Below are 13,030 nucleotides of genomic sequence, written 5' to 3' on the forward strand. Positions count from 1 at the left end.
CTCTTCTCCTACAAGTGGTCAGCAGACATTTTCATCTGTTAAAGTGCATTGAATTGTATTACCATCTTAATAGTGCTATATGAATGCCAGTTATTGACTCCACCAAGAAGTTCAGAAGTGACACTGATTTGTCAGAAACATTATTCAGTACATTATTGAAAACCTTTCTTCCAACAAAAGCTCTGATTTCTACACTTTATCATAATCACTGTAGAGTATGCAGTGTGCTGTGAGATGTCTGATGGTAGTAATTTCAATTGAAAGTGCCCTTGCTATCACCTTGAAGCATTCGTAATTCCTAGGTAATTGGACAGGCAGTTTGCCAATTCACTAATGAAAACTATGTAACCTTTGCCTTCCCTGTGCTTTTCCAGCTCATCTACTTGGCAATAAGGTGGAGCTGGGCAAACCACTTAATGAGCCAGTCACTCATCTCCACTCAGTTTAATTTGTAAACAGGCATTGTTCTGGGCCCTTACTTCATAAGTTATCTTGGATATGCTTCATGCAAATTGAAATGGTGTGAAGATTCAGGCAATCAAAGGTTTTAAGTATCTGTAAATAAGCAAAGCACCTCAATCCGTTCTTAAGAAAGGATAGCACCGTGTGCAGCCATTCACTCTAAACCCCAAATTATTTTAACAATCTGCAGAGAGCAAAACTGAAAATCAATGTTACCAATATATTTCCCTGATTAAATCAATAATCTTTTATTTTAGGTACCTCCTCATATTAATGTGTTTTCTCTCCCTTTATACCCTCCTTCTACAGGCTGTTCTCTAGAATGGAGGGTGGGGGGGGGGGGGTGGTCAGGTATAAAGGGGAATAAATGATGCTTAATTATTTGTGACCAAACCTTTAACCACTTTGTAACTGTAATACAGGAGGTTAACAAAATCAGGCCCATTTGATTCAGTCACTCATGTTTCTTTCTCATTTGGAAAATGACTGGCCTTCATTCAGACAAACAATAACGTGTGATAATAAATAGAAGCATGTGGCATTTCCTTTACAAATCGACATGAAGCTTCTATGCAAGAGGTGTTACCTATTCTATCTATAACCTGCTCACTATTAACAAAAATATACATTAGTGTCAGGAGAGATGAGTTATGTAGCTATTGAACCTAAATAAAGCATAATATGGAGGAGGGAAAAAGCTCAAATGAACTCCGTGGCATTTTTATCACAATGATTTGCACACAGTAAGAGATGGCCAGTTCTGCTGTGCTATAATGTTTTTGCAATAAAAGTTTTTACCATCACACAAGTTACATGTCTAATTTCAAGGCTTTATGATGTGCTATTGTAAGCAAAGTGTTAGGAAATAAAAGTGAAATTTAAGCTCATTATAAACATCAGGGTATATTTAAGTTGATAATGCCAGTCATCTTTTCCTGGAGCCTCTAAAATTGTCTATGATTAAAATGATCAACTGGACTGGCAACTGAAAACCAGTAATTAAAAACAGTTGCTAGCGTATACTGGAAGAAGTTACAAAAATTTTGTTGGATTTTTTAAAAATGAGAGGCAGCCTCTATTTCTTCACTGTGTAGAGTCTAAAGCACCGAGTGCATGTATTTTCCCTCACATTTCTCATAGAATCATATCTACATTTATCTACAGGGGGATATTTGAATAAGATGAAGTGGCTAAGTTCATGGCCAGTACTGGTTATGCTATTCTTCACCGTCCCTAACAGTGCAAAACCTCGCTGGGAGAATTTCTTCATGCTAACCTTTTTCATGTCCACTCTGTGGATTGCAGTCTTTTCTTATTTAATGGTATGGATGGTAAGTAAGAAACTAATGCACAAGAAAATCATCACACCATTTTAAACATATTGAGCTACCTTGAGTTGATAAAATTTATTAAGAGATGAAAATTGCAATAGTCCCAGGCTGCTAAGATTCCAGATCTTAGACGTTCAGTGAGAAAGAGGGAGCCATGCTGTTCAGCATGTTGCTGGTATTGCAGCAAACTAACTCAAATGACCTTCAGCTTGAGTTGACTGATGGGTTACACAGGATTAGGGTTTAGGGGATTGGCGTATTATATTCAAATGGATTCAGTATTCAGAAAACAGAAAGTAGGCATAAATGGATCATTTTCCAGATGGCAAGCTGTAACTAGTGGAATGGCACAAAAATCAGCACTCAGCTATTTACAATCCATATCAATGACTAAGAAGAGGGAGCAAGCTGAAGATATCCAAGTTTGTGATGATAAAAAGCTAGGTGGGAAAGTAAGCTGTGGGGAGGTCATAAAGAGAATGTAAAGGGAACTAGGCTGTTTATATGGTTGGTCACAAAGGTGGCAGATAGAGCATAATATGGAGAAGTGTGAAGTTATCTACTTTGCTAGGAAGAATGGAAAAATACAATATTTTTTAAAGTAGATGAGTAAATATTGGAATTCAAAGCTATTGGTGTACCCTCGTGGATGAATCACAGAAAGGTAATATGCAAGTGCAGCAAAGCAATAAGGAAGGCAAATGGTGGCCCGAATGTGCATGGGGACAGAAGGGGCCTTCAACTTAACCAAAATAACACTGGAATCCTGATTCCACAAGTCCCACCCCTGAACCCAGCACCTACCATTTTCGCTAGGGGTGGAATGGGAGCAGGTTGTACCTTGTACTTCTGTGGTTCACGAAGAAAGCTGCACATGTAAAAGTGCAGCTGCCTTCAAACAGATGCAATTTTTGTTAGTGGGATGAACAAAACATAACTTGTGGGCTTTAGATATATCAGCAAAAGGTCTAAAGCTACTGCAGTCATTTAAAGAAATAGGATATCCTTTTGGAGAGGTAACGGATAAGTCCAGGGACCCCATTGGGAGAGGTAAGGTGCCCTTTGGGAGAAGTGAAGTGCCCTTTGGGAGAGATCAGGTGCCCTATGGCATTGTTAATAGTAGACATGAATGTGCATAAAAAGTAGTTAAGCTGTCAAGGCATTTAAATCTCCTGTCCTTTAAATTAAAAACACACAGCCTACTGTGACTACAAGCAATTTCACTATCTATCTGTTGACATAAGCCTGAGGGCTATGATTATAGAATTGATGCTACATGCCTGATTCCTCAAATTTTCATTACCAGTGGGGATCTTGTACATTCACAGGTTAATTGACAGATCCAAGTGGTTATAAAGTCTTTGATGGGATTATGAATACAAATGGTTGTTTTCATAAGGGGTTAAGTAGTTGAAGGAATGTAAATATATTGAATGGGTTTTTATCAATGAGTTTTTTTTTAAATAGTCATCAATAGACACTTAGAACTTTATTTTCATCTCAGCATGGCTCCTAAGGTCTGACCATGGTAGCTACTGAATGAGTTGGCATGGAAGATGTAAGAGTAAAAGGTGGTGGGTGGGGGGTATCATAGGCTGGCATGAGTTGGTACTAAGCTGGCATGGGGGCTATAAAAGGTCATAGATTTGCACAGGGGGCATAGGTTGGCCTGGCAGCTCTGAGAGGCCATGGGGCAGGGGGTTGGGTAGAAAGATATAGGTTCATATGGAGGTATTAACTAGTCCTGGAGGTGGGTATAGTGGCTTACATTGGTATGAAAGGCCATGTGGGTGAGTGGACGACATGAGTTGGCATGGATGGGTCCTGGATCATTAAGGCAGGCCTTTCACACAGCTCACCCCACCTCAGCACATGGCAGCCCCTGTATGGCTATCCCCACAATGTTCATGGGGTGGCTGCCTGACTCCCGTTAACAACCCCCCCCCCCCCACCCCCCAGAGTGTTCACAACCCTCTGGGGTTAGAGAATTCCAAAGATTCACAATTCTTTGAGTGAAGAGATTTGTCTTCACCTCAGTCCTAAATGATTGGCCACTTATCCTGAGACTGTACACCACCACCCCCTCGCCCCCCGCATTTTAGATTCCCCAACCTGCGAAAATACTCTCTATGTCCACCTTATCCAGCCTCTTAGAATTTTGTAGGTTTCAATGAGATCACCTCTCATTCTTCTAAACTCCAGAGAATATAATCCCAATTAACTTAGCCTCCCTTCATAGGACAATCCCCTCATCACGGGGATCAATTTAGTGAACCTTCACTGTACTGCCTCCAATGCACGTATATTCTTTCATAAATGTAGAGACCAAAACTGCACCCCATACTCCAGATGAGGTCTCACCAAAACCCTGTACAACTGTAGCAAGACTTTGTTACTCTTGTACTCCAATCCCCTTGCAATAAAGACCAACATGTCATTTGCCTTCCTAATTATTTGCTTCATCTGCTAACTTTCTGTGTTCCTTGTACAAGCACACCCAAGTCTCTTTGAACATCAATATTTAAAGTTTCTCACCTTTTAAAAAACTATTTCATTTTTTTATTCTTACGACTAAAATGAATAACTTCACACTTCCCTATCTTATACTCCATCTGCCATCTCATTGCCACTTACCTAACCTGTCTATATCGCTTTGCACCCTCCCTCTGTGTTCTCCTCCCAGTTTACCTTCCAACCTAGTTTGGTATTATCAGCAAACTTAGATACATTACTCACTGTCTCTTCATTTAAGTCATTAACATAGATTGTAAATAGCTGAGGCCACAGTACTGATCCCTACGGCACTCCACTATTCACTGTCTGCCAATTTGAAAAAGCCCCATTTATGCTCACTCTCCATTTTCTACCCGTTAACAAATCCCCTATCCAGAGGACTGACCTATGAGGAGACACTGAATAGAAGGGCCTATATTCTCTGAAATTTAGACAAATGAGAGGTGATCTCATTGAATTGTATACAGTTTTTAGAGAACTTGACAAGGTATATGCGGAGAAGCTGCTTCTCTTGGCTGTGGAATCTAGAACAAGGGATCACAGCTTCAGGATAAGGGATTGGCCATTTAGGACTGGGATGAAGACAACTTTCTTCACTCAGAGGATTGTGAATCTTTGGAATTTTCTAGCCCAGCCAATTTTTGGGCAAGAAAGTGGAGTCGATGGAATAGTTTAGCAATGATCTTATTGAACAGCGGACCAGGCTCAAGGGACCATACAACCTAGCCCTGCTCCAATTTCTTCTTAAGTAATTATTGGTCTTTTGCACTTCTAACCAATTGGACATATAGGACAGAATCATGTTGAGTGTTGGGGGTATTGCCTGTCAGCTAGAGAGCCAGTGAGAGATCTATGCTGCTTCTTTTTGGGAAGGCTTTCCGAACCACAAGCCAATCAGGCAGTGGTGAGGCCAACAGTGGGCAATCCCCTGGAACCAAGACCCTGGGAGTGGGGTGCTGGAGGGGGGGTGGCAAAATCTCAGCCACTAAAAGCTGACGGCCAATTAGAGACCAGCAGCTCTTATGCTCAGCAGCATCACTACGGAGGCTGTGGCTGCTACCAGAAGGACACGCACTAGATCCCAGGATCACTGACCCAGGCTAGGCTACAGGTGAGTAATGGAGGGGGGGTTGATTTCGTGGGCTGGGGGGTCATGGGGAGTGGAGTGCAGGGACTTCAGCAGCAAGGGCAAAGGCATGACTCTCAGTAGTCTATCCCCTTCCTAATGCTGAGTCCCCTCAGTCAGGTGCTTAGTACCTTTAATCATTGGAGAGCCCCCATCCCATCCACCACCCCATGCCCTCCGCACTTGAAAAGCTGGCCACACATGTCGACAGCCCACTGCTAGGTTAATCCCAATGGCAGCTGGATGAGACCCCTAAGTGGTCAATAATTGTCTGTTAAGGGCATCTGTAGGCAGCAGGGTGAGATGGTAGACCATGGGCCTTCCCGCCCAGAACTTAATTCCAGCAGAGGCAGGAAGGCAGCAGAGTTCCATCACATTACCACTCTGCCTAATTCCATGCCCTTTCTGCCTCCAAGCCCGGCAACAGGATTCAAAACAGGGGAAAAGCTCAGTACAACAATAGGTAGTTTTTATGAATTTGTAGTCCCATCACGCTAAGCAGTCTGAATTTGTCAAATCTCCCCTCAAGTGTCAGATACAAAACATAGAATGGTTGATGTAATGTAGGAAAGTTGGGTATGAAATTTGCCTCACAAGATAGCATAAAATAGGTAAATTGGCAGCCGATTTTACACCCCACACAATTTTCTTTTCCAGGCTCCATTTTGTGCTACTTCCCCTTGACCAATTTCACCCTCAGTGTTTGGTTATTTATTTTCAGCACAAGAATGTCCAACACAGTAAACTTCAAACTTCGCCAGGTAAAATGTACTGAAATGGGTTACACTTTTGCTGCGTGACACTGGCATTAATGGCTTGTTTAGGTGGAACTTATTGGTGATTGTTAATGAACTGGTAGAAAACTAAATGCCTGAGCCAGATTTGTAGGACAGAGTTTCAAATGAGTTGGGACTCACACAGGGTCAGACCCACAGGCATTCACTTTGCCTCACTTACACTAATGGAGTCAATTGGAGTATCCTCCCACTTGTTTGCTCTGCATCACCAAAGTACTGTTATACAACCTTCCAAAACGGGTAATTGCTTACTGAAAAATTGTAACATTGAATTAAATGATGTGCTAAAATATTTTTTGCAATGGGCATTTTGCATAATTTCCATTAGGTTCAGGATATAGAAACATCATTGTCATTCATGTATTCAAAATTAGATATTAATAATATTTGAATTAGATCTGAAATCTTGTTTCCAAAAGCTTGTTATCATAAAAGGAATCTAATAAATATTGAACATGTTAGATTAAAGATGTGTCAGAAACCAAGGTAAGCTTGTGAAATGTTTTGTCTGTAATTTGTAAGTTGATTTTCATTGCTGCTTGTTCAAAAATTAAGTACACAATATACTTCCCTGACAGAATCTGTTTAATGTCCTTCCTCTCAAGGAACATGACAATATTACCAATTAAACATTATTCATTATTAGACCAACCAGTACTGAAGCACATGGAATTTTCCCTAGGTTTGAAACGTTCGACTTATAGTCATTATATTTTCCTAAAATTAGATTCTGCAAAAACATTCTGTTAAATAATTGAAATCCTCAGAAGTGTAGTGCACTTGTGGCCTGGGTCAGTATAGTATGGAAAGGGAAAATTCTAAGCTAGTGGTATTTCCAGTGTGTTGCGTAAGTATTGCTTTGTGAAAGGGCTAATTCTGTTCTCTTAATATCGCTTGTTGCCCTGACAGCCAGTGTTAATATCATTCTTGTCATCAGTTGTTCATTTTTATTCAGTTGGCATTAGGAAATGTATACGCATTATTTAGGCCATATCTGTTTTATTTCAACTTAGCCTTTTTTAGACTTTCTGATTAATATAAATGAAGTAACATAGACAATGCAGATTGAGGAACTCAGGTACACGATGCATTATTGGATTTTTTTTAAAGGAGCAATTTTAGCAAGGCAATTTATAAACAAATGTAGGCCATGATATGATTGACATGGTGATGTTATTGCTTCTGCCACTTCTTATTTATTTATTTTAGTTTTGATGGAAATCAAGATTGAAAATATGTGTCGAATAAAATTTCCACTGTAGCGCCCAGTATGGTGTGAATTTGTCAGAGTAGCCAACACAAAACTGTGGCAGGACGATTTTTAAAGCTGACTGTTCAGTGCATTATACATCTGCCCTTTAAATGTCCTTCAAATCAAAATCATTTAGCTCACTGGATCACAGATTATGGGATTTATTGTACCAGTTTAGGGATTTTAAACCTCTTTCTTTGCAGAGAGAATAGACCTGAGCTAAGTCAGTGTTCAGAGTTGACAACTTACTTATTGGCTGAATATAAATCAATTGCATGTGGTAAGCTGCCAAAATTGTGAGGCCTACTGCACACTTTTGCTTATAGTATCTCCAAACAAAGCTCAAAGGAACTGTCTATACAAATGGCTGGCATATTGGATAAACATGGCAAATCTTCTGGAATTTGATTCTCCAAATGTGATGTTGAGTCAACTGATTCACTTGGCGCTACTAAGCCAAGTGCTGAATTTTACAATATCAGGGACTTGGCTGCTTAAATCACAGATGTTATTGCACAAAGTGCCTAAGACCAAACTGTTATGATTGCAAACAAGCCAAAATAAATCTTAAGCTCTCGAAGAAAACTCCCATTATTTTGTATTCATCAACCCTTATGTGAATATATGTATCATCTTAAAGGAACATCTGCCAGAATATGCCCTTGTTCCCCTAGATTTGCCTGTGTATCAAGGCCAGGTTGCAGTCCTGCCGCCTGTTGAACCCATTTACATTCAGAAGCATTGCTATTGTTGAATAGCAACAATTGTGTGTGATTTGGAATTGTTCAATTATTTGCAGAAGTAGATAAAAGTAATTTTGTTGCTAACCACATGAAGTAAGACATGCCCACCCATTCAATCTGCCATATGTATGATTGTAACTTACACTTGTAACTTAGACACTTATCTCCTGTTGATAGTATGAAACCAGTCTGTAATGTCCATCTGTATAACTGTTATGAAATGATGATTGCAGTAAAGTGATCTTTTTGTACAGATCTTATTGTGTTATATGTTTGTCATACATTTGACTATGTTCGCCTGTTTCCTTTCTGTGTACAGGTAACTGTAACAGGGTATACACTGGGAATTCCGGATATTATCATGGGAATCACATTTCTGGCAGCAGGAACAAGTGTTCCAGATTGCATGGCTAGTTTAATAGTGGCCAGACAAGGTACCTAGATACTTGATCATTTTACACTGGTTTATTAATGGAACTTTTTTTTTTATTCAGGGGTGTCACTGGCTAGGCCAGCATTTATTGCCCAACCCTAATTGCCCTTAAGAAGGTGGTGGTGAGCTGCCTTCTCAAATCACTGCAGTCCATGTGTGTGGGTATACCCACAGTGCTGTTAGGGAGAGAGTTCCAGGATTTTGATCCAGCAACAGTGAAGGAATGGTGATATATTTCCAAGTCAGGATGGTGAGTGGCTTGGGGGGAACTTCCAGGTGGTAGTGTTCCCATCTATCTGCTGCCCTTGTCCTTCTAGTTGGGAGTAGTCATGAGTTTGGAAGATGCTGTCTAAGGAGCCTTGGTGATTTCCTGCAGTGCATCTTATAGATGGTACACACTGTTGCTGCTGTGCGTCGGTGGTGGAGGGAGTGAATGTTTGTGGGAGGGGCTGCTTTGTCCTGGATGGTGTCAAGCTTCTTGAGTGATGTTGGAGCTGCACTTATCCAAGCAAGTGGAGAGTGTTCCATTACACTCCTGACTTGTGCCCTGTGGATGGTGGACAGGCTTTGGGGAGTTAGAAGGTGAGTTACTCATCACAGGATTCCTAGCCTCTGACCTTCCTTTGTAGCCACAGTATTTTTATGGCTAGTCCAGTTCAGTTTCTGGTCACTGGTAACCCCCAGGATGTTGATAGTGGGTATTCAACGATGATAATGCTATTGAATGTCAAGGGGCGATGGTTAGATTTTCTCTTGTTGGACATGGTCATTGCCTGGCACTTGTGTGGTGCAAATGTTACTTGCCACTTGTCAGCCCAAGCCTAGATATTGTCCAGGTCTTGCTGCATTTGGACATGGACTGAAGCTTCAGTATCTGATGGTGCTGAACATTATGCAGTCATCAGTGAACGTCCCCACTTCTGACCTTATAAGAACATAACATAAGAACTAGGAACAGGAGTAGGTAATTCAGCCCCTCGAGCCTGCCCCGCCATTCAATACGATTATGGCTGATCTCATTTCAGCCTCAACTCCAATTTACTCCCCATAACCTTGCAACCCATTACTAATTAAAAACCTGTCCATCTCCTCCTTAAATTTATTCAGCGTCCCGGCATCCACTACACTCTGAGGTAGTGAATTTCACAGATTCATGACCCTTTGAGAAAAGTAATTCTCCTCATCTCTGATTTAAATCTACCACCCTTTAGCCTAAAACTATGGTCTCCCATTCTAGAATGCCCCACAAGGGGAAACACCCGCTCCACGTCTACTTTGTCTTTGTCTCCCCTTTAGTATCTTAAATACCTCAATTAGATCTCCTCTCATCCTTTTAAACTCCAGAGAGTATAGGCCTAAAATGCTCAATCTCTCCTCATAAGACAAGCCCTGCATCTCTGGAATCAATCTAGTGAACCTCCTCTGAACCGCCTCCAGTGCAACTACATCCTTCCTTAAGTAAGGGGACCAAAACTGTGCACAGTACTCCAGGTGCGGTCTCACCAATGCCTTGTACAGTTGCAAAAACACTTCCCTATTTTTATACTCTATTCCTTTAGCAATAAATGCCAAAATTCCATTTGCCTTCCTTATTACCTGCTGTACCTGTATACTAGCTTTCAGCAATTCATGCACGAGGACTCCCAGATCCCTCTTCACTGAAGCATTTTGAAGTTTTTCTCCATTTAAATAATAAGCTGTCCTTTTAGTCTTCCGACCAAAATGGATAACCTCACACTTAACCACGTTAAACTCCATCTGCCAGATTTTGGCCCATTCACCTAACCTGTCCATATCCATTTGTAAATTTCTTAATTCTTCATTGCAACTTACTTTCCCACCTATTTTGGTGTCATCTGCAAATTTAGCTATAGTACCTTCTATTCCTGAATCCAAGTCATTAATATAGATTGTAAATAATTGGGGCCCAAGGACTGAACCCTGTGGCACCCGACTAGTTACAGCTTGCCATTCAAAAAAAGACCCATTTATCCCAACTCTCTGCTTTCTGTTGTTTAGCCAATCCTCTATGCAAGCTAGTATATTACCATTAGCTCCGTGTAATCTTATCTTGTGTATTAATCTTTTGTGCGGCACCTTATCAAAGGTCATTTGGAAGTCCAGATATACTACATCTACAGGATCCCCATTATCCACTTTGCTTGTCACATCTTCAAAGAACTCTAGCAAATCAGTCAAACTTGACTTACTCTTCATAAAACCATGCTGACTTTGATGGATTGCATTTTGACTTTCCAAATGCCCTTTACTACTTCCTTAATAATGGATTCCAACAATTTCCCAACGACAGACGTTAAACTAACTGGGGTATAGTTTCCTACTTTCTGCCTCCACCACCGTCGCCGCCACCCCCCCCCCCCCCACCCTTTTTTTGAATAAGGGCGTTATATTAGCATTTTTCCAATCCACTGGAATCTTTCCAGAATCCAGGGAATTTTGGAATATTATAGCCAATGCATCCACTATCTCTCCTGCCACTTCCTTTAAGACCCTGGGATGTAGGCCATCAGGTCCTGGGGACTTATCACCCTTTAATCCCAATAGTTTGCTCAGTACTTTTTCTCTAGTGATGGTGTTTGTTCTAAGTTCCTCCTTCTCTATACCCTCTGCACTACCTGTTACTATTGGGGTGGTACTAGTATCCTCCACCATGAAAACTGAGGCAAAATATCATTTAAGCGTCTCTGCCATTTCTGCCTTCCCACTATTAACTCCCCAGTCTCGCCCTCCAAGGGACCAACATGTTGGAAGGAAGATCATTGACGAAACATCTGAAGATGGTTGGGCTAGGACATTACCCTAAGGAACTCTTGCAGTGATGTCCTGAAACTGAGATGATTGACCTCCAACAACCACAACCATCTTCCTTTGTGCTGAGTATGACTCCTCCAACCAGCGGAGAGTTTTCCCCCTGATTCCCATTGACTTAAGTTTTGCTAGGGCTCCTTGATGCCACACTCGGTCAAATGCAGCCTTGATGTTAAGGGCAGCCTGTCTCACCTCACCCCGCTGGTTCAGCTCTTTTGTCCACATTTTAACCAAGGCTGTAATGAGGTCGGGAGCTGTGTCGCCCTGGCGGAACCCTACCTGAGCTTCAGTGAGCAGGTTATTGCTAAGTAAGTGCCGCTTGATAGCACTGTTGATGACCCCTTCCATCACTTTCCTGATGATCAAGAGTAGGCTGATTGTGCGGTAATTGGCTGGATTGGATTTGTCCTGGTTTTTATATACAGGACATACCTGGGCAATTTTCCACTTTGCCGGGTACATGCCAGTTTTGTAGCTGTAGTAGAACAGCTTGGCTAGGTGTACAGCTAGCTGTACAACATAAGTCTTCAGTACTATTGCCGGAATATTGCCAGGACCCATAGCCTTTGCAGTATCCAGTGCCTTCAGGCGTTTCTTGATATCACATGGAGTGAATCAAATTGGCTGAAGACTTGCATCTGTGATGCTGGAGACCTCTGGAGGAGGCCCTGTGTTCAAACTTAGGCCAGGTTAACTGAGATATATCCCTAACAATTTCCAGTCCACATTTTAGAAACACCACAACTGTTTGATAAACAGAATTGATTTCTTTTTAAAAGAATCAATGTTAACATTGATTGTTCTCGTGCATTAGGAATTTTACCTTGTCAGTTATCAGCATCTCAGTAAATTTAATTATACAGAAATCTCCTTTAAAGTAGTTAGAATAGACAATAGGTCAAGTTCATCATGCTTTCCATTATCAACAGTGGTTAGACGAGCCAATATAACTTGAAGAGAAATAATGTGTTGACCTCACTAGTATGAGTGAGTGGAGGAAAACAGAGACCGTTATGCATGAAATACACTTTTATAGAATCACAGACATTTCAGTCCTAAAGATGGCTATTCAAACAATCGTCCATGTAAGAGTGCCAGCCTCCTAACTGCATCAATCTTCTGCCATAACTTTGGTAAAGTATTAGCAAAACATCTGGAGAAATTACATGGAAATACATAGAATATATAGCACAATAACAAGCCATTCAGCCCAACTGGTCTATGCTGGTGTTTATGCTCCAGAGGAGCCTCCTGACATCTTACTTCATCAAACCTTATCAGCATATCCTTATACTCCTTTCTCCCTCATGCACTAACCTAGTTTACCCTTAAGTGCATAAACACTATTTGCCTCAACTACTGCATGTGGTAGCAAGTTCCACATCTAGTCGCATTAATAGCTGAAGTTGGTCATTTCCCTGGAGAATCTCCTTTGATGTGAAAGCAGAGGATCAGGAAAATTCCAGTGGAAATACGCTTTATTTAACATTCTTTCCCTGTTGTTTTCCATACCCTTTAATAAAGCCACTGTGGTAATACATTC

At 41.1% G+C, this 13,030-nt stretch overlaps 1 protein-coding gene across 1 annotated transcript in view; it reads left to right on the plus strand.

Annotated features, from left to right (window-relative positions):
• Window positions 1-13,030, plus strand: part of LOC121292357 (sodium/potassium/calcium exchanger 4-like) — a 283,353-nt gene that overhangs the window by 257,084 nt on the left and 13,239 nt on the right. Inside the window, exons 12-13 of the mRNA XM_041214208.1 lie at window positions 1,627-1,793; window positions 8,545-8,659. Of these exons, the coding sequence (XP_041070142.1) occupies window positions 1,627-1,793; window positions 8,545-8,659 (282 nt within the window). The remainder of the gene's footprint in view (window positions 1-1,626; window positions 1,794-8,544; window positions 8,660-13,030) is intronic.

The sequence above is a fragment of the Carcharodon carcharias genome, chromosome 20, assembly GCF_017639515.1.
Source record: "Carcharodon carcharias isolate sCarCar2 chromosome 20, sCarCar2.pri, whole genome shotgun sequence".
Lineage (NCBI taxonomy): Eukaryota > Metazoa > Chordata > Chondrichthyes > Lamniformes > Lamnidae > Carcharodon > Carcharodon carcharias.